General features: G+C 37.2%; 1 protein-coding gene across 4 annotated transcripts in view; it reads left to right on the top strand.

The window, feature by feature from the left end:
- The window catches only part of LOC110453735 (myocyte-specific enhancer factor 2C-like), a 124,437-nt gene extending 103,898 nt beyond the window's left edge, over nucleotides 1-20,539 (top strand). For all 4 annotated transcript variants that reach the window (XM_021502862.1, XM_021502871.1, XM_021502853.1 and 1 more), the window contains 6 exons: nucleotides 9,420-9,560; nucleotides 10,656-10,851; nucleotides 11,190-11,371; nucleotides 12,005-12,116; nucleotides 12,607-12,730; nucleotides 12,922-20,539. In XM_021502862.1, coding sequence (XP_021358537.1) covers nucleotides 9,420-9,560; nucleotides 10,656-10,851; nucleotides 11,190-11,371; nucleotides 12,005-12,116; nucleotides 12,607-12,730; nucleotides 12,922-13,210 — 1,044 coding nt within the window. In that variant the 3' untranslated portion in view covers nucleotides 13,211-20,539. The remainder of the gene's footprint in view (nucleotides 1-9,419; nucleotides 9,561-10,655; nucleotides 10,852-11,189; nucleotides 11,372-12,004; nucleotides 12,117-12,606; nucleotides 12,731-12,921) is intronic.
- Nucleotides 20,540-21,935: the final 1,396 nt, after the last annotated feature.

Genomic DNA, 21,935 nt, shown 5'->3' with positions numbered 1-21,935 from the left:
CGTCTTAGTTCAGTGGACCACTTGTTGATCCAACCTCAGGAACAAACCATCTAAATAGTAAATGCACAGATAAATAACAACAGGTATACAACATCCATAATGTCCATAAAAAATAAATTTTATAAACCTACAAGTGAGAGCAGAAGCCGGCTAGTTGATGATGAATTATCTAGGAGTGGCAGACTACGGTTCCAAGCAAAAAACTATTGCATTAGATGATGCGTTGGGAAATGCCATCTATACTCATTAAGGCATCCTAATTGACACAAGGGCTATCTGACAAATCAATTTTAGGGGGTACAGAACTGGCTGTAATATTAAGCACACATGTAGCCAGTAATTATCCAATGTTCTGCCTATCTCCTGCCCACTTTGGTGCCTACTCATCCTCCTGGATCTGACCCCTAGCTCCTATCAGGGCTTATCTCCTGGCCCACTAAACTCATTTAGGTATTTCAAATCTTGTTTTTTTCTGATGTTTGTGGTATGTCCAGATTCCTATATATTTAAACTGACTCAATATTTTGAAGGTAAAGGAGTTCCTACTGCAAGATGAGGAAATGAAAATAGCTCTAGATGATGAAATCTCCATTCTACGTAGGTGTCCACACCAAAGTATTGGAGTAGATATATGTGACCTAGACCAATAAAAGCATTACCAAGGACTGGATCAATAAATATTTCACCTAAGGGTTGATCAATATATATTTTACATTAGTTTGTTGGTTTAAACATTGCTGAAGGGGTGATATTTTAGATGAAATTGTGTAATACAAGTCTGAGACTCCAAATAAAATACTGGATCCTGACAAACCACAGGTAATAGCCTCGTCTGTCAAAACACCTATAATATAATCTTGATTATATTATAGATGTTTTGACACACAAGGCTAGTACCTGTGGACAAACAAATACTAAAAGAGACTGGCACAACAGGCTTGTGCTGAGAGGATACAAAACATGAGGGTGTTACATACGCTATCCTGTTTACATGGTTTATTGTTCTGTTGTGTGATACTGATTTTGCCTAGATGGAGTTCTAAGAAGAGAGTGAACAACATCCTGTCTTCATGGTTACAAACCAATCCAGAAGCTGACCTGTGCTGATAATTGGTAATTCTGTGTAAAGATGTGACAAACAGTTCAAACTGGAGATGTCTGAAGCAGATACTTTCTTCTGTACAATATTACCTAGGAAATATTCTAACTGGAAGAATGCATGTTTAGCTGTATCTGGCAAAGATACTGTTCCCATTAGCCCCATAGAGCCAGTCACTGAGACAGACTATCAGAGACAGACTAGAAATGGTGGCTTGTAGAGACAGTTATAGAGGTGTGAATACACTTCAGATAAAGCTACTAGCTCTGTCAGTGAAAATTTATGATGTTCTATATTAAAAGTTGTCAATTAAATTACATGGTTATAGTACAGTGTAGACTGGAGCAGGAAATGGAAATAAATATATTGTTCTACTACAGCTTGAAGGCACAGTCATCAATTTTCATTGGAGTTTTATGAAACATGGTCTATTGGATATTGCATAATTGATAGTGCTTGCATCTCTGGCTAAATGGTCTAGTGTTTGAATGTCTAGTGTCTAGAGGAGGAGGAAGCTGGGAGGGAGAGGAGGCTGGGAGGGAGAGGAGGAGGAGGAAGTGGGGAGGGTTGTGTATAGATGTAAGCATTACATAAATGTAAAGTTTTGTGAACCTCAGCTATGGTGATATCTGGAGTGTATGATTAATTGAAGGCACATATTTTACTTAGGAACTCTATAGAAAACAGAAGGCATCTTGTTGTTTTATAGGCAGGGGAACAAAATCCACCACAAATCAGTAAGGCATGTCAACTAGGCGAGCTGCCAACCCTCAGACCAGTCAAACCACCTCAGACTACCAGCTGTATACAACTACCGTAATGTCTTCAAAAGATAGACAGACATCAGTCTGCTTTACAGTGCTACCGTAATACTCCCAAACTTCAGCGCTACCGTAATACTCCCAAACTTCAACTCTGCTTTACAGTGCTACCGTAATACTCCCAAACTTCAGCTCTGCTTTACAGTGCTACCGTAATACTCCCAAACTTCAGCTCTGCTTTACAGTGCTACCATAATACTCCCAAACTTCAGCTCTGCTTTACAGTTCTACCGTAATACTCAAAAACTTCAGTGCTACCGTAATACTCCCAAACTTCAACTCTGCTTTACAGTGCTACAGTAATACTCCCAAACTTCAGCTCTGCTTTACAGTGCTACCGTAATTCTCCCAAACTTCAGCTCTGCTTTACAGTGCTACCGTAATACTCCCAAACTTCAGCTCTGCTTTATGATTATATAATACACAAACATCTTAATTGTACAATATAGCACTACTGTAATAAAGTTCCGAATGTTCCTCTTAAATTTGTAGCCCTACAGTAAACCAAACATGCACCATTGAATCTAGAGCCCAACTATAACCTAAGCATGCACCCTAAGTCTTTAGCCCAATGCAGTAACCCAAACATGCATCCTAAATCTAGAGCCCCTTTGTAAACCCAATATGCATCCTCCACTCTAACCCAAACATGCATTCTTAAATCTTCAGGCCCAACTGGAACCCAAACAGGCACCTTTAAATCTTGGGCCCAACTGGAACCCAAACAGGTACCTTTAAATCTTGGGCCCAACTGGAACCCAAACAGGTACCTTTAAATCTTGGGCCCAACTGGAACCCAAACAGGTACCTTTAAATCTTCGGCCCAACTGGAACCCAAACAGGCACCTTTAAATCTTTGGCCCAACTGGAACCAAAACAGGTACCTTTAAATCTTTGGCCCAACTGGAACCCAAACAGGTACCTTTAAATCTTGGGCCCAACTGGAACCCAAACAGGCACCTTTAAATCATATTTGGAACTGGAACCAAAACAGGTACCTTAAGATCTTGGGCCGAACTGGAACCCAAACAGATACCTTTAAATCTTTGTCCCAAATGGAACCCAAACAGGTACCTTTAAACATTTTGCCCAACTGGAACCCAAACAGGCACCTTTAAATATTGGGCCCAACTGGGACCAAAACAGGTACCTTAAAATCTTGGCCCCAACTGGAACCCAAACAGGTACCTTTAAATCTTTGGCCCAACTGGACCCCAAACAGGCACCTTTAAATCATATTTGGAACTGGAACCAAAACAGGTACCTTAAGATCTTGGGCCCAACTGGAACCCAAACAGGTACCTTTAAATCTTTGGCCCAAATGGAACCCAAACAGGCACCTTTAAATCTTGGGCCCAACTGGAACCCAAACAGGTACCTTTAAATCTTAACTTTCATTATACCCCCTATTGTAACATCAGTCCTTTTATAGAGCTACCGTAATAATCTTAAACAATTCTGCCTTTCTGTAATACTACCTATTAAATATAGGCCTTTTCTATCACTCTTTAATAGCACTGGTAATTGCTGCTAGATAACAGACTTGTTTATTTAAAGTCTGTCTGAATAGTCAAAATCAAGCAATGCCAACTAGTCTTGATAACCTCTCCCCAATCCTTCTATACTTACAGCTAGACCAGCTAATATCTTTCCCTGCCAGCTCTAAAGAGCTGTTGTAATGTTCCTAATAAATGGGAAAGGAAGTCTTTTCAAAAATGTTTGAAATGTTTGCTGAAATCAGCCATAAGCATTATTGTAGACTTATATGTGACTATATTATAGTATTTGTGACGTAAAAACATCAATAGGTCTAGACACAGCTGCATGCATGTATCATATAGCGTTCAAATGGACCCTAATCCGATGGGCAACACATAACTTACATCATAATCAGTTTGAATGTTTATAGTTCAAGTATCTAAAAAAAAAAAAAAAAAAAAAAAAAAACACTGGAAAAATGTAAAAAAAATTGCACAATGTAGTTTGATGAAAATTCTCTGCTTCATTGCAAACAGATATGTATAAAGAAGAATGTAAATATTTGACTTGTATAAAAAAATCTTAAAAACCTGGATTTAGAACATTAGTGGTATTGCATGAGTCACTGTGCTATCTGTACCAGGTGAGGTGAGAGAACATCCCAGCCTGGGAACTATGTAAAAACAGGACCCTCCCTCACCTGGATTGGGCTGTGTGGGCCACAATCAGGTGGCAGTAATATTGAACTGGAGTGGCCAGTGTACTCTGTATCTCCACCATAGTCATGCGTCTCTCCAAACACACCACTGATGAGGTCAGAGACAGGCTACTCTAACTCTTTGTAATAAGCTCCATAACAAGTTTTTGTTAATATTTTCAGAAACACAAATACCACGTTTAAAATCTCAATCAATGACGACGTACTTGGAATCTCATTTGTTAAGATATGAATAGAAATTCTTGAAGGGTAACACAAAATGTTTATAGTCTGTTAAAGTGTTCTGTGTAAATATCCTTATTGATAAACTACCGGGCTTCGAAGAAGGATCCCCCTGAGGTTCTCTTGTTGTCTGCCTCGTCATTCTCCAGACAAGCCTGTGAAGGATCCCCCTGAGGTCCTCTTGTTGTGTGCCTCGTCATCAACGTACCTCTCAGGAGGATGTTTTTAATAGGAGTGGGATATGATAATTTTTAAGATTTATTTTGTCAAAAAGGTCCTCAATATGCTTCTCCTCCTAGATTTACTACACTCTATACACAACAAACATAATTACTTTTAAATGATTTATTTAAGATCCTTGAACAAAATTGTTTTCTATGAAATATGATTTTCAAAGAACAAATAGTCTTGTGTTGACCATTTTGTAATGTATTCCCAACATGGACAGTTAAGGTAGCAAAAATGTAAATTGGATAAACGTTGTAGATTTATTACGTTATATATTTGGAACGGTATTGGTTGTTTTTAAACACTCTACCTTCTCCACAATGTCATCATTGTTTGAGTTGTGGGAGTATTGTGTGATGTATTTGTTAAATGCCAGGGGAACATTATACAACGTATATCGACTCACCTGGTTAAACACTGGTATAAAACAATGAAGCGTTTTATGACAAGGCGATCCAGTACAAACCTGCCTAGTGTTTGTATACAATCCTACCCATTATGACAGAATGATTTACTCAATCTGCAATAAAGAAAATTTGGAAACTGGGACGACAGAAATAACTGACATCTTAATATAGCCTGGATGAGTAGCTATATATAAGTTTACCACAACATTACCAGCTACAAGCAGATCCCAGTATACAGAGATAGTTGCCAAGATGGGGCATACTCTGAGACCTAAAACAGGCACTAGAGTTCTTAGCTTCAGCTATTTATACACCCAAGAGTTTGGGATGTCTAAAATAGCTTCCCTGTGACTCAAACATTTGTGGGAGATGGACTATCTAGTGCATGTGTGTGTTTGTTTTTGTTGCATCATTACATACATGTTTTGTACCAGGAGTTTCATGCCAAATAGCCATCAGTCCATATGTACCTGCCCATTATCACCTGTCCTGTGTATCTCCCTTGCTTACCTGTATCCTACTGGCAGGTGTGCTTGTCTCCTTGATGAACTGATTGTCACTATTTTCACTTAGATTGACTGTTTAGACTCAATCAATTAATGGTCATTACACCATCCCTGTAGCTAGGGGTTCACTAACACTATACAGATATAGAGGTCTCTAGAGGTTTCTGAAATAAATAAAGAGCTCTTTATAAAGGAGTTCTTTAAATAGAGGTCTTTATATAGAGGTTCTTGAAATACAGAGGTCTTTATCTAGAGGTTCTTTAGATACATATGTCTGTATACAGAGGTTTTCTTGAAATAAAGATGTCTTTATGTACAAAGTGTTTATTTAGATGTTCTTCAAATGCGTGTCTTTATAAAGGGGTTCTTGAAATAAAAAGTTCCATAGAGGTTCCTCTTATACCTGACTTATATGAATCCACACTGGGATAACCCTTATCCATATCAACAAGCTAAATAGTTTTTTTCTGCTATAGAGATTTGTAGACACCAGGATCAATTTGATGCTATTGGGTGAGATGCAAGACAGCATGTGACACAAAACATCAGGTGACTGAACACAGATTTATCTTATACCTCGCCATTCATGATCTGAAGTTATTGTCGGATTGTCACTGAACAGCAGAGTTGTGTCAGATTGGTTTTATTGGAGTTTCCTTAGCCAGATCACTTAATTAATATGACCTTTCTGAAGTTATGAAATCATGACAGAAATAAAGATTACTCAAATCTCAAACTTTACAACGCTTGCTACTTATTGCCCGATGAAACCTTGAAGTAATCAGTTTGCTTTTATCCTCAAGGACATCAGATGGCTTTTGTCCTAGGCTGTGATTGGACTGACCCTCCCCAGGTCAACAAACTTCCTCTTACTAAATGTTAATTACCACAACGAAAGCTTCTAGTCTGGAGTGGTAAAACCTCTACTCTAACCAATCAGCCAGTTTGGCAAGGACAGTCTAAATGAGAAAATCCTTTTGTTGTTTAGAAAAAGCAAAAATTCGTAGATAAAAGCCTGCTTAATTACAAGTGATAGATACCCTGCAGTTAAGTTAAAATGTAAGCTATTTTACCTCCATGGAATTTATCCATGTGTGTATTTGTTGAATTAGTCTTAATGCAATTTCCATTGTTTTTACTAAAAGGTAGAAGTGTGTACTTGGGCAGAAACACCGGTAGAAATTACAATGCCTAATTCCTTCATCACCACACCAATTAAGTTTGTAGCTTTAACTCACAAAAACATTATCTTCGCACCATCCTGAAATTATCCCTCCCCAGGAAGGCATTCTGACGGATAACATATTGCCACGCACAAGTCCAATCCTAAAGACTTGTCATTGTGAGTTATGTCCCCTGGATGGGGACATAGGTGGTGCTAATTAATGTGACCTTTGACTGGGCGTTCTCGGGCGACTATGTGGCTGTTGCCCTGTGCTGCTGTGATCTATCGCCGCTCAGAACCTGTCTCCCTGCTAATGTATTTCTGCATTAACTTCAGTATTGTGCAAGCTTTGGTGCTGGGTGATTCCACCTGGCTGGCTTCTGAATGACTTAATGATGAAAATTAGGCAATGCTTTGTAAGCCATGACAGAAATCTATTTATCAATTTCATGGCACAAGTCCATGAGAATTGTCACACTTCAGACTTGTAGTTTTGTTTCCCGTCTAAAGCCTGTTAAATTTTGCAAAACATATTCAAATTGAATGAGGTATATTTGTTAACAATTGACAACATATTTATGGCATACTGTGGTATGAACACTTATTGACAGAACTGTTGCAACATGTCGGTTGTAATTAGGGTTTCAACAATTCCTAAAAGACTGCAGTATTTTTTTAGTGGAAATACTATCCATCCTGGTTTCAATCAGAGTTTTTTCCCGTCTGAATAACTTCACCATTTTAATTATTTTGTTTGTATTTGCTGTAAATGATTTATTTTGTGCAGAATTCAATTTATGCTCATTCCTAATGAAGTTGTTACTAAGTGGTTATATACCATTACCTCAATGTTAGCTCAAACCAAGCTAGAATGTCACACCAATTAACATACTGCTATTTTTAGGCATTGTTTTGTGAACATACATTTTACGTGACTTTGCCATTTTCAAAACTCTGAAATGAATGGTTATCAACACATATTCCTATTTCCTCTTCGTCTACTAGTCCCTCTGTACATGTAAGCATTACCAGAAAAAATTGCACTCCTAGAGCTATGAATGAAATTTGATCAGCTTCTCCTGCCACCTTGAATAACATAGGCTTCATGGAATAAGTACCATAAAAACTCGTGTAATCTGCACACTTATTTTGAGAAATTTAATACCTAAAGTGGGGGGTGCGCAAAATACATAAGTGTAAGCAATTTTAAGGTTTTTTTTAAAGAATAGATTGAGGATTTTGGCAGACCGCCTTATTGGACACAAGAGATTATCTCCCTTGGTACACTGAACTCAATGACGATCAACAAATTTATTTTTGTCAAACATCAATAAAAGATACATTTGATACATAATGTGTTGTTTACCTGCTGTAACCGGAATGCTATTCAACCATATATAAACTTGATTTTGTGGGTAATTCATGAGCTTGTAATGCTGCCCTGTTAAACCTAAAACGTATCAACTGATGATTACACACCATCATCACATTTGTATGCAGGTCTCATATTTCGCCATCGTTCTTGGTGTACCAGACATTTTGTTGTTTTTTTTACATAGAGGACATAAAGATTAAATTTATGGCGTTAATATGCATATGATCAACACTCGTAAGTCACATTAACGCGTGTGACAATTAGAACGGAGGTGTACACTCATTAGACGGTGGGTCACGGTGATGGATATATTTACCTGACACATTAGGCGGTAATTAGTGAATACAAATGGACAAAAATTAGTGGTGATTAAGTAATGAAAGCGGAACATTACCTTGTCATATTTAAGGAGGAGTGCTCCAGGTCACACCTGTCCATAAATCCTTAGGATTTAGTGTGTGGTTGGTAATAGAGGCTCATGCATGGTCATACATGACACGGAGTTGGATGATAGCTCATAATCGCCATTCGTTTTCATTATGGTGTTGGCCCTTAAAATCATGTTGTAATTTCAGAATTGTTAATTTAAATATGTAGGTGGGGTCCGTAGGTGTAGATCATTGACTATTATTGTAGCAATAACTGCATAGATATTGCATACCTACAAGTATAACTGCAACATGTGACAAACAGAATGGTGTGCAGTCGTGCACCATTCAGTTTGTCTGCGACACATGTTGCAGTTATGCCAGAAGGTCTGCAACATCTAAGCAGTTTATTGCTTATATTTTTGTTTTTACTATGAAAAATACAAACAGGATTTATGCTTTTCTCTACCAAAATAACTGGGACAGTAACTGAGGAGCACCGTACGTCACATGCTGTTTCATGCACAAAATCAAAATATGACACAAAGATACCATATCTGACTCATTTCTTTTTAATTTAAGGAAAATAAATATTTCTTGAAATAAATAGAATTATCATATTAAATAGCATTGATTAAAGTGCATGAGGAACGCTTTGAATAATGTTTTTTCAAAAAACTATTTTCCAAATGCATAGTCACACAATCATAGCGGCCCCCTGTAGATCTGGGGCTATGTATTCATACACTGCAAATAGGAGCTGCAGTTATACTCCCATAACTGAACCTCCACATAGAATGGATATAGAAGGCTATTAATTGCCACACCAAATGAAAATATACTACATTAAGATACATTGAGAGTTGGACTCATTACTGACCATTGCATTTGATAATTTAGATAATTTGATATTTATTAAACAAGGATGCAAGTACTGCAACATGATCTTCGATGACAACGATTTTCATGTTTATCTTGGCAATGATCAATAATGCTAATTCTCACAGACACTTAATACTTGTATGTTGCAGTCATTAAACAAAAAGGACCACAAAGGATGTGACAGCCCCGACCCCGAAACTGACCCCTACAGCCATCCGCTGACCCCTGAGGAGAAATACAGTCGCATGAATGAGGAATACCAGAGAGTCATGCATCAGAACTCAATGAGGGTACATACAACCTTAAACATTCACCAATATGTAAAAGTCTAGTTATAGCAAACTACTATCAATCCTGTCAGTTTGGAAATGAAATGAGTTCAATTAACGTTAGTGACAGTTGTAATATCTTATGTTTAAGGTGATAGCTTTGTAGACAAATTCTCTTGGCCAGAATGCTTGAAACATATGATAGATTTGAAACTAAACAAGGATGATGATGAACTGACCGTTTTATTGTGTAATGTATGATTAAGGGTAAGATATCAGGTTAATAGGCCAAGGAACAAAATGACTGTACGAATTCCGGTAAATGTTGTGTGTAGTGATAAAAGTAAATATTTGTTAGAGCGTTTTTTGGGGGTGGTCTAGTCTGTGGTTGGACACACAGATTGTGTAGGTGTTGAGTGTCAAGGAAGGTTGATGAAGTGGTTGTTAGCCCAAGAAAAGGAACAGTGGTTCCAGGAGAGTTTTGTACACACTCTCGGTAAATATTGGCTCCGAGGTGTTCCTAGTGTTTACCTGTGACAGAGTGAAGGGGACAAGTTATTTACCAGGGACCATGAGGGGCCAGAGAATTTGATCCTGTCATGTTTTTGTATAGTATTAGTGTTCAGTAAACACTGTTACAGGCTGGGTAGCAGCCCACCACACTTGTATGCACACACCTGGCATTTACTGCTCAAAAACATGTTCTAGGGTCAGGTCACTAGAGTGAAGGGGACACAGTTGTAGAACAAGTGGAGGGGGGCTAGAACTCTTAACAGTGTCACTCTCGAATTCTAGTATACCATATATTAAACTCTTAAAAATATCATTTATTGAAGAATTGGACATGCCATTGCCAATTAAGATACTTCTCAAATTGTCAGGGTCCAGACAAATTACTTGAATAATGTAGTATTTTTTGTTAATATCTAACATATTAATGTAGCGAAACTTGACAAGGTCGATCGTCGGTGACCAGGTAGCTCAATCGGTAGAGTGTCCGTCTAGAGTTTGGAGGGTCCCGGTTCGAACCCTGGTCTGGCTGTAACATTTTCTCTTTCTCCTGTTACATTAACAAAACCTTACCCCGTATCTAATTTTATATCACTTATTTTACAGCACGGAATGTCACCGTACCCTAACCCAGGCATGCCTCCTGGTGTCACATCAGGGATGCCTTTACACAACCCCACCTACATGAGTCAGTCGCCCATCCCTCAGGGGCACGGGATGTCTCCCAACCCCAACGGAAACCCTAACCTGCTCCACCCACCTGTGGTCCATCCCAGTGGCAGCCCCAGACCCAACTCTACAGGTTAGTATGCCTTACTCTGCCTTTCTAAGAATTTCCATCATTCCATTCTGTGGGTTTTCATAGAAGCTTTTCAGACTAATCACTCAGACTAAAAAGACAATTTCAATCAACAAAGTCTTTGATTATAGTGCATGTCATGATATTTCTTCTAATTGATTACCTTCAGATTTATTATTAAATGAAAGTGAGGTACAGAGACACTTCACAAGTGAGATAGCATATCCCAGATGTGTACCATTTGTTTCTAAAAAACCATTGTACTGGAATAAAATTTTGAATTCTTTTTTCCCGTTTGAAATGCATGGAATAAAATGATTTTTTTTCTTACTACTTGACAGGAGGCATGGTGGATATGTCTGTGAACTCCCCCGCTAATGGCTACCATCATCACAGTTCTCCGTGCCCCTCCCCTGGGGCAATGGGAAACAAAGGCATGTCTCGACAATCCCCACCTTCGAGGGGTCCACACAGCGTACGACCCATGATGCACAGCAACAGAAATGACATGATGAGCCCAGACGTAAGCTAGAGTTGTCTCTTCTTGTTGTCTACCAGGAAGTTCTCCATAACATACAATATATCATATCTATTTAGGGTGATGTTCTCATACCATAACCTCAATTTTCCTGTGTATTTTAACTGATCCTCCCACGGAATGCTATAAGATATATAACTTAACTCACTAGACAAGCAGTACATTTGTCTGTACACCTGGTCTAAATACAGACAACAAAATTCAACAGAAATCACCTGTAGATTTATACTTTGTATTATGTATTTGTCAAAAAATTATTTCATCTCGTACAGAACCGTCAAGACGTACGATTGATTTAAAATTTTGTATGACATTTTTCTCTTTGATGGAAAAATACTCTTTCATGCCCAAAGGGGTAGGATAGAGAACATAGAACAGTTGGAGGTGTGTAATAGATTTGATACCACGTATACGTCTGTATCTGTTTAGTCCACGAAATAAACACAAGCAATTTGTAACATTGGATGAAGACAATCAAATCATGTTTGTGTTCAGTCTTGAAATATTGATTTAATACTTAAATGCAGAAAATTGTGTGTGGATTAATTGATAATGTATTCTGCTCTTTTTGTGTTTGATAAGTTATAATATTGTTTTCCTTGTTGTCTTTTTTTACAGCCACAAGCCAGACCTACGAACGCCCCCATGCACACGCCTGCCGTATCCCTGACGACACCCAGTATTCAAGGTTCTAACTATCCGTCCCCTCTTCCTACCACCTACCACTCAAGTAAGCCCAATACGCAGTGCTTATTGCCATATCTGTTATTATTACATTTACATCCTACCGAGCTCTACACCAGCTTAGATTTTGGTGGCCATGCTGATTTGACCTCTTTGAAATGCTTGGGGTATTCGCTCACCTTGGTTTTTATTGATAATCAAGTCTTAATTAAGTCCTGTTAGAACAATCCTCATTGGCTGAGGGTATAATCAGAAATCCTGTTACACTGTTTCTCATTAGCTGAGAATGAAGTCTAAAGATATGGTCTTCCCTCTTTATTAGCTGGAATTGAAGTTGTACCTACAAAACATTACATAGATGTCTTATTTCATTGTGGTTTGTCTGTCCCTGTTGTCCATATAATCCTAAATAGAGTTTGCTTCTATGTATATCAAAGTTCGTACAATGTACAGATTCTCAAAATATATCTGTTGTAATGTTTTAAAATTCTTCTACATATATGTTTAATAATTGAAATTGTTATTTGTTTTTCCAGACGATTATCCTGTAAACAATTCCGACATGAGTGTTCCAATGTCCAATTATTCACATCTACATTGGAGTGGACAGGGGTCACTGTGTTCAGGGATCCCTCCTGGGGGCCTACAAGTACCGCCTGGGTAGGTGTTGATGCAACACTCTCATATTCATGGCTTTCTGATGCTTAGAAAACTATTGCTAGAGTTTATGTAGATACTTGAAAATAAAAGATTGACTCTTACAGTATAGAACACTCAAAGTTTGTGCTTATAAAAATAGAGAAAAGAGTTTTTTAGTAATGTATAAAACAGTAGCCATCTTGTTTCTACAGGTCGAACAACCCTGGCGGCGGGCACCTATCTCCTCTGGCAATCAACACAATCAATCACAACATGCCGATGCACATAAAGAGTGAGCCTATATCGCCACCACGCGATTCGACGACACCATCTAATCTCCATTCACTGCGGCCTCCGTCATCAGGTCAAGGCCATCTATCACCTGTACACATGAATCACACGCATAGTAACAATTCATCCCCTAACACAAACTCACAGCCACTGGAATATGATGGACCTTTATTAAAGCGTACTCGTGTAGACCATGGATGGACAACCTGAGACCCTGTGTCAAATATAGGGGTCACAAAATGTCTCTCATCTGTAATATATATAGATATATAAATAAACTTGTATGTGAGAGTGACATCTGGTGCCAAGGTTGCTGGATCTCCTGAGGTTTAAAAAGTGCGAGTTCACCAGACTCTGAGGTCAGCAGGGCATGTCATGTATATAGAAGTATATAATATAGAAATATTGCTGGGTAAAACCCAGAAAACATACCTGGATACTTGACCTTGTCCTGACCTTGAATAGACCTTGGCCTTTACCATGTGGAAGAAAGAGATTTGGACCCCTTTGCTACATATATTTTTTGTGTTACCATGGTTACATTTTTAAGTGCATGTGCCTTCATCCTGGTGTATTCCATTGTACATAGTGACCATGTTTGTCGACAATGTTCCCTTCACTGTCACCCATCACCAGTCATCAGTTTTGGTATCTAGATCAACTTTATAATTCATTTTGTAAAAAATTACAATTAAAGATGATGCCATATCTATACAGTCATGAAATATGAATGGACCAACATGGTTCTATTGTCATAACCACTGTAACGGTTGTATATGTAATGTTAGTGAAGGGAGATAACTCTATGTGTTGTAGGTATTTGTGTTGATGACTTGTGTAGTCACTCTCTATGCCTGAAAATCTATCCCATAATGTACGGTTGAATAATGTTCCTTCAAAATTTTCCGACAATAATGTTGTTAAAATATTAATGAAAATATTTATTTTAATGTGGAAAGATTTTACCAGATGTGCAGGATACCATGTGTACCCCTGAAATGACTAATGTATGAGATGCAGGTCTGGTATAATTTGGTGGTGAGCTGTAGATGCACTGGTTGGCAGCTACCCCAGTGATAACAAGTTCTATGTAAATACAATGGATAGGTCTCAGACGTTGTAATAGTGCTTCTATACAATAAACAGAGATTTCCCAGAATAAAGTGCTATTTGAACATGCATGCTGCCAAAAATGGAAATCTGCATTAATCAAATGTTATCCAATGTATGAAATTGTTTTGTTGCCTATTTTTGTATGGAAATTGAAAGATTTCAATGAGACAATCCTGTGAGAGGTGTTTTATAAATTCTGTGATGACAGTCATCCCTGTTGTGACCCCCTGCACAGTGTTGTCAGTGGTATCGGGAAGGTGTTGTATGGGTATCGTGTCACGAGTCAATACCTTACACATTTCAGCTGTAGAGGGATCCTCAGACATCTCCTCAGTCACACCGTGTTAATAAAGCTACATTATTTACCTGCATTAATCAAGGTATATATACCTAGTTGATTAGTTTGTTATTTTATTGGGAATGTCATTCTATCAACAATTCTATACACCCTTGGTTAACTAATGGTTGGCTTTACCAGTTTCACTTTGTATAAATCTTTATTAATTTGTTGCTCTTCACAATGTAAATCATAATTAATTGATGGTTTTTCATCTTCTTGAGGGTTAACCCAAATTCAGAAAATCTGTGCTCATTTTGAAGTATTTTATTAGTCCAGAGTCAACATTTTTTTTTTATTCTGATGGCTTAGACCATGTTTAAGTTTTATTAGATTGCTTTTGAGGTGAATTCTGCAGGAAAAGTATGGCTGACCAGTATACTTTCACAGACAATGATATTTTAATCTATAAATTGGCTGGGTATATAATATCAAGGGTAATTATGATAGTCCAGTAGTTTTTTGTTTGCGCTGTTGTGTGTTGTGGTGCCTGGTCTGTCTTATGGTGTCTGTGATGTGGTGCTTCGACAGAGATGTGGTCTATTAGCATTGCACGCCACATCTGTTACGACCCTTATCAAAACATTAGCCTGTACATATGTCATTGTAATACACTTTTATATTGCAGGATCAAAATGTTTCTCACAAGTGCCTGCCCAAAAACTGAAGTGCTACTAAATTTGTTAAATTATAATACACCCACCAGAAGCAGATAATGTCAACATATCAATAGGTCAGGTCTCCATGGAAACCGATACCCCTTGACCTTGGGACGTAGGCATTACAACTTTGAATTTCCAGGGCGTCCTGAGCCCCCTGGAGTATCAGCCTTATAGCCATAAAAATACGTACACAAAGGAGGCCAATGTGTAAACTGGTTTTTTTATATCATGTTGGTGTACATTGATGAAAATTTTGTACTGAATTGGTATTTATAATAGCCATACTTCAAGGTCAGGGTCATATTAATTTCATAATGGGTTTAAAATTACCTTTCTTCAAGGTCATGCTGAATTCAAAACTCTCATTATCTTCCTTCAAGGTTAAGGTCATATGAAATCTTTGAATGATCCATCTTTTAAAATCAAAATTATACAATTTCAGTCCCATTTTAAATAAGAATCAAAATTTAAGGATAAATATTTAGAAGATTAAAAGTATTTTGCTTGTTGAGTATCTTCGTTTATGATATAAAGAACCTGAAGTTGAGTGTTGGGGACCTATTCTGCAGTGATCAGTAGGGGCCAAATATATCAGTACGGTACAACCTCAGGTGTCATGGCCGACACTCGTAATCAAAGTCTCTTTATATTTAAAAAGAAGTCATTATTTTTATGTACACACTGATAACTATTGTAAGCATACCTGTGGAGTGTTGATTGGCGAGTCATCTCACATGTGTCTGTATGTAAACTAGAGTTCACATCATCGCCATACTTCTATCATAGACCAGATCATGATGTTTTCTCAAAACAAATGCAGAAAATAATGCTTTGTGCCAAATGTGTAAATTGTGAAAGATCCTTGAACATTAATATCTTATTAGACAGAAGCATTCCTATCACACAGCTCATACCACTTAGTCTTGTGTACCCCTATTTACCCAGTGTTGTCACAGTCCTGTGAAATCTTCACGAGGTCACCTTTGTTTTCCCAAAATACTTCCATATACATTATCCTGTAGTCTGACCTTGACCACTCACCGTTCATACCCTCACTAGCCAATAGTCTAACTTGAATCCCTCACTCGCCTGGAATGCCTTACCCTTCAGTGTCCAAACTCGCCACTGAGCTGGCATGCATCAGAATATGTAATTTTGTAATTCAAAATGGAAATATACTCTATGTAGGAAATAATCTCACAAATGAACTATTGATAGGAAAAATATTATTTCAAAAAAGTGAAAGGCCAAGGTTATCTTGTATTTAACATTTCAAGGTCAACAGGGACACATTAAATTGTTATTGTAAATTGTCAATCACCGTTTTACTGCTATTGTTAAGTTATTTTCCCACAAGCTTCCACTGCATATTTTTGAAAAAGTAAATATAAAAGCAAATAGCTATTATTTTACAGAAATGTTTAATCAAAGTTTTGAAATGTGTCATTCTGGGACAGTAGTTATGAGTGTCAGATATCTGTGTTTGTAACATTGTGGGAAACTCTGATCGACGTCCTCCCAACATGGTGTAGTCTGTAACGTGAGGTTAGACCTCCAGGATAAACAGGTTCAGCGGAATGTATAGTCATGCATGATGACAGTGGTGTAAGTGGAAAATGTCATAGAATCACTGGTAACCTGTTGTTGGTGTATAACTTGTTGGAATGGCAGTACAGGCTATACAACAATGTACACGAGTTGTTACTTTAATCATAACTTTCAAAACTTTTCTATCAATGAACCAGTGAGCCTTTATGGTTCTTCAGGTAACAGTGACGCCCTTACTCTGTCAATAGTACCAGTACTCTGAATACTGTCCCAGTACTTTGCATACTGTGTCAGTACTTTGCATATCAAATCAGTACCCCAAATGTTGTATCAGTACCCAGCGTATTGTACCAACACTCTGTGAATGGCCCCAGTATCTTTAATATTGTTTGCAGTATCTCGCATATCGTACCAGTATCCCGCATATCGTAGCAGTACCCTTTAAATGGTACGATTACCTTGAATATCGTCTACAGTGCCCCGCATACCATATGCATTTATCCTACATATCGTAGTGCCGTGTCATGTCCGTGTCTGTTAATAAACCAGTGTACAAACGATTGAATGGCTGCCGTAACCTTTGACTACAGGGGTACATAAAACTAGATCATCCCCATCACAACAATGCTATAGAAAGCTATATCCTGAGAGTGTTGTTGATTGTACATCATCTGTAACATGAGAGTTTGGGATTAAGGTGATACAGTGACATATTTTACTCTTGCAAGTTGTAATATATTTGTGCTTGATACTTAATTTATTGTATGTTGATTCATTTCATGCAGGAATTAATTTGTTCTGCACATATTGTTTTATTATTCTTAAAAAGTTGGAAGACTTTTTTTCATGTGATCACATTAAAGGGAGCACCCTTGTACCAAATGTGTATAGTCATCTACTTTGGAGAGTTAATATCTTCACATTGACGAGTAAAGAGCACCTCCTATACCACAGTGTATATCACAGAGGAGTTGTCTACCTTAGTTACCTAGACATTGACGGGTACAGAGCACCTCTTATACGACAGGTGTATAGATCACAGAGGATTTAACTACCATAGAGAGTGACTTAACTATTGACAGGAGCACCTCCCGTATCACACATGTATATATCACTGAGGAGTTGTCTACCTGAATTACCTAAACATTGACGGGCACAGAGCACCTCTTATTCAACATGTGTATAGATCACAGAGGATTTAACTACCATAGAGAGTGACTTAAGTATTGACAGGAGCACCTCCTGTATCACACATGTATATATCACTGAGGAGTTGTCTACCTTAGTTACCTAAACATTGGCGGGTACAGAGCACTTTCAATACCACAGGTGTATATCACACAGGAGTTGTCTACCTTAGTTACCTAAACATTAACGGGTACAGAGCACCTCCAATACCACAGGGGTATATCACAGAGGAGTTGTCTACCTCAGTTACCTAAACATTGACGGGTACTGAGCACCTCTTATACCACAGGTGTATAGACCACAGAGGATTTAACTACCATAGAGAGTGACTTAACTATTGACAGGAGCACCTCCTGTATCACACATGTATATATCGCTGAGGAGTTGTCTACCTTAATTACCTACACATTGACGGGCACAGAGCACCTCTTATTCAACATGTGTATAGATCACAGAGGAGTTGTCTACCTTAATTCCCTAAACATTGACGGGTACAGAGCACTTCCAATACCACAGGTGTATATCACAGAGGAGTTATCTACCTTAGTTACCTAAACATTGACGGGTACAGAGCACCTCTTATACCACAGGTGTATAGATCACAGAGGAGTTGTCTACCTTAGAGAGTGACTTAAGTATTGACAGGAGCACCTCCTGTATCACACATGTATAGATCACTGAGCTACCTTAGAGAGATACGTAAACTAAATACTACGTTGACGATATAACATTCAAATATTGACTATACATGTATGTGTAATGTGTGACATAAGCTGGACTTATGTTTGTTTTTCCTCATTTTTACATATTATTTTGCTATAAAGTATTTGTTAGTTTTGTGGTTTTTTAGTACTAAGTTGTTGTTAGCTAGGACTCACTTTCAGATGGAAAAACGAGTTTATCAAAAACATTACAATGAAATATTAATAAGCTGTTAATTAGTCATGCCTTTTCATTGGAATCAAATGACATAAATAAATGAAATTAAGATTGGTATTTCAAGCTTATAAACGTCATAATGATCTGATTTATGAAGTTCAGATTGAGAATGTTAAACATTAACTAGTGATGTTAGCCGAGGGGAGATAACTAGTGATGTTAGCCGAGGGGAGATAACTAGTGATGTTAGCCGAGGGGAGATAACTATTGATGTTAGCCAAGGGGAGATAATCTACTTGTAGTTACTCTATGCGTGCCATACTCCAATGCTAAACAAACTAAGGTTGCTTTAATTATTAGAAAGTTTTAAGATTTTATAAAGTTTTAATTCAACTGTCCAAGGATTGGATGATTGTAAAACACTCTGTAATTGTACCATCCAATGGTCAAACAAACATTTTCCAACATAAGTTTCTTTGTCTTGTGTTTTTACAATAAGGATATATGCTGCTACACAAACAATCTATACCTGCTTTTGGTACTTTTTTCCATAAAAAGTTTAAATAGCAAATGCTATTCAGAATTACAAACTAATATGCGTTATTAAATTTTATTCAGAATTACCAGACTCCAATAAGGAGTATTACTAGCTGCTCATAAAGTCTTGCATACCTGTCAGGTCAGTTTATCAATTTCAAATTAAGTTTCATAAAGTTTCCTTATTGTAACTCTTTTGGAAGGAGTTATGAAAGTAAGGTGACATATATCCTTAACCGAGTAAGTTTGGTCCGTCACACTGACATACAGATAGATTTGGTGAAGCTGTATACCACATAGTTGATGTTGATTGCTCGTTTTACTTATCAAGAGTGTTTGATTTTACAGATTTCACTGGGCAGTGTTATATTGATAATAAATATGTCAGGTTTGTTATTTGTTACAGAGCAGTCTAGTACTTGTTAGATGATTTTCATTAGGTCTTGATCATTTTATACCATAGCAATGATATTTTTATATTCAGGCTAAAGTTGAATACTGTGTTTGCCTTTACCATAACAATGAAAGTTGTCTTTGTTTTTTCAAAATTAATGTTTTTGTTTAGATGGTCAGAGTTAAAATTAATTGTTAAGTTTTATTGTAAAAATTTGAAATGGAATTATTTCAAATGTTAATTTTGAAAGAGTTTTTCATGTTGGTTATCATGCTGTAGGTCATTAAATTTGTATCCAGGTTTTGGTTTTTTAACAATGAGACTATTTTCGTGCAACACTATGACTAAATGCTGACTGAACTGCTTCTCGTTTGACATTGTGTGTCTATAGTGGTGTAATATGTGATTGAAAGGATGTTCTATATATAGATAACAAATTAGCATAATCTACCGGTTTATTAAGGCTATATATACATTATATAAAATGTCACTTTAATTTGTATTCTGGGATAAAAAGAAATCAAATGTTTAAATATGTATAATTACATATGCTGGATCACATGGTTTGTATATCATTTTTTGTAAAAGATTATTTGAAAGGGTAGCACTTCCCCTGACCATTTGTTAGTGTGAGTTAATCAACGACTTATTCACACACTGTGTTGTGTCCGATGCCTTAGATACTGCACAGACCCTTTGGGACGGTTATGTTAGTATGATGACACAAAGCTATTCTGCCTTACCCTTGTACCACCGTCTCTCTGTAGGTCATCATCATGTCTGTGGCTGTTAGATAACTATTTTTATGGATCAACATATTGCTGTGTGTTGTACCTGTTTTTATTGCAAGATATCCTGGTCATTAAATTGTTGTAACACAACTTTTCTTGTTGTTTATTTACTGAGTGAGAGTCAAATAGAGAGTCCCACCACTATTTCACTACACAGGCATTGAAAAACTATTTTCAAGATCATTTTATGGGTTTTTTCTCCATGCTCATGAAGACAATTAAAGGTTTCAAGACTATTAAGGAATTATAACATTTTGAAATTATTTCCAGCAATGATGCAGAAATGTATTAACATACTAAATAACTAGACCATTAACACAGACATAAACTCTTCTATATAATCAAGAGGCCCGGGAATCAAATTATTATGTGAGCAGAAATGATTTTCTGAATAAGAATATCACAATAAAATTCTGCCTTTCATATAAAAATATTTGCTCTTGTAAGTGGGCAAGCAACTCTGTATCAGAAGAATGCCAAACAAATTGGAACTCTTTTTTGTTGGAGATTCAACACAAGGTGCTGGGACTCTCTACCTGAAACTTTTATGTTTTGCATTAGTGTCAAGTGTGTGCTAAGCTGATGTAGGTACCAGCTTTATAACAATACTCCATTGGTGGAAGCAGTCCTCAAAATGGATCCCGTACGATAATGCTTGAAGGAAAGCTTTGGTTTTTATGAAATTTTCTACACATACCAGTAAACAAGACCGAAAAATCAACATGGCCACCAGTTGCCATCTTGGATTTTGGAGAAAGGAAAGATAAGATTTTCTTCAACTTTTCACACATGCCTTTAGTATCAATTATCCCTTCAAGTTTGATATTAGAGCAAATTTGAAAATCAAAATGCCTGCCAGCAGGGGCAGGCTACACATCTTTATCTATGGAATTCTTCTTTTAGGCGTTGTCACCTACACTGTTGTTGTTTTCACAGTGGCAAATAGGTTGCAAGAGAATTGACAGAATGTGTTCAGAAAGTGAACAAAACAAAAATGAAAGATCTGATAAATAAAGAACGACTACCTGACTATAAAGGTACAATGAAAATATGTTTCATACCTGCCTATGATGAATGGTCAAGAAGGATCAGTCACCTGTCTATAAAGGTCTGGTAATATAAAATGGTATGTGTTACATGTCTATATGGTCTGATGAATAGATACTATATACTTGTCTATAAAGCTCTGGTTAAACACAATTATCTATAGAAGTATTCATAATGGAGATGACAAACTTGTCTATTAAGGTTTGGTCAATAGAGATCACACACCTGTCTATATAGGTGTGGTTAATAGAGATCACACCTATCTATATAGGTCTGGTTAATAGATACCACAATTATGTCTATATAGGTCTGGTTAAAATAGACCACACACCTGTCTATATAGGTGTGGTTAATAGAGATCACACACCTGTCTATAAAGGTCTGGTCAATAGAGAGCACACCTGTCTATAAAGGTCTGGTTAATAGAGACCACACACCT

The sequence above is a fragment of the Mizuhopecten yessoensis genome, unplaced genomic scaffold (genome assembly GCF_002113885.1).
Source record: "Mizuhopecten yessoensis strain PY_sf001 unplaced genomic scaffold, ASM211388v2 scaffold893, whole genome shotgun sequence".
Taxonomy (NCBI): Eukaryota; Metazoa; Mollusca; class Bivalvia; order Pectinida; family Pectinidae; genus Mizuhopecten; species Mizuhopecten yessoensis.
Note: the sequence above shows the minus strand (reverse complement) of the source record. Positions and strands in the feature narration are given on the sequence as shown.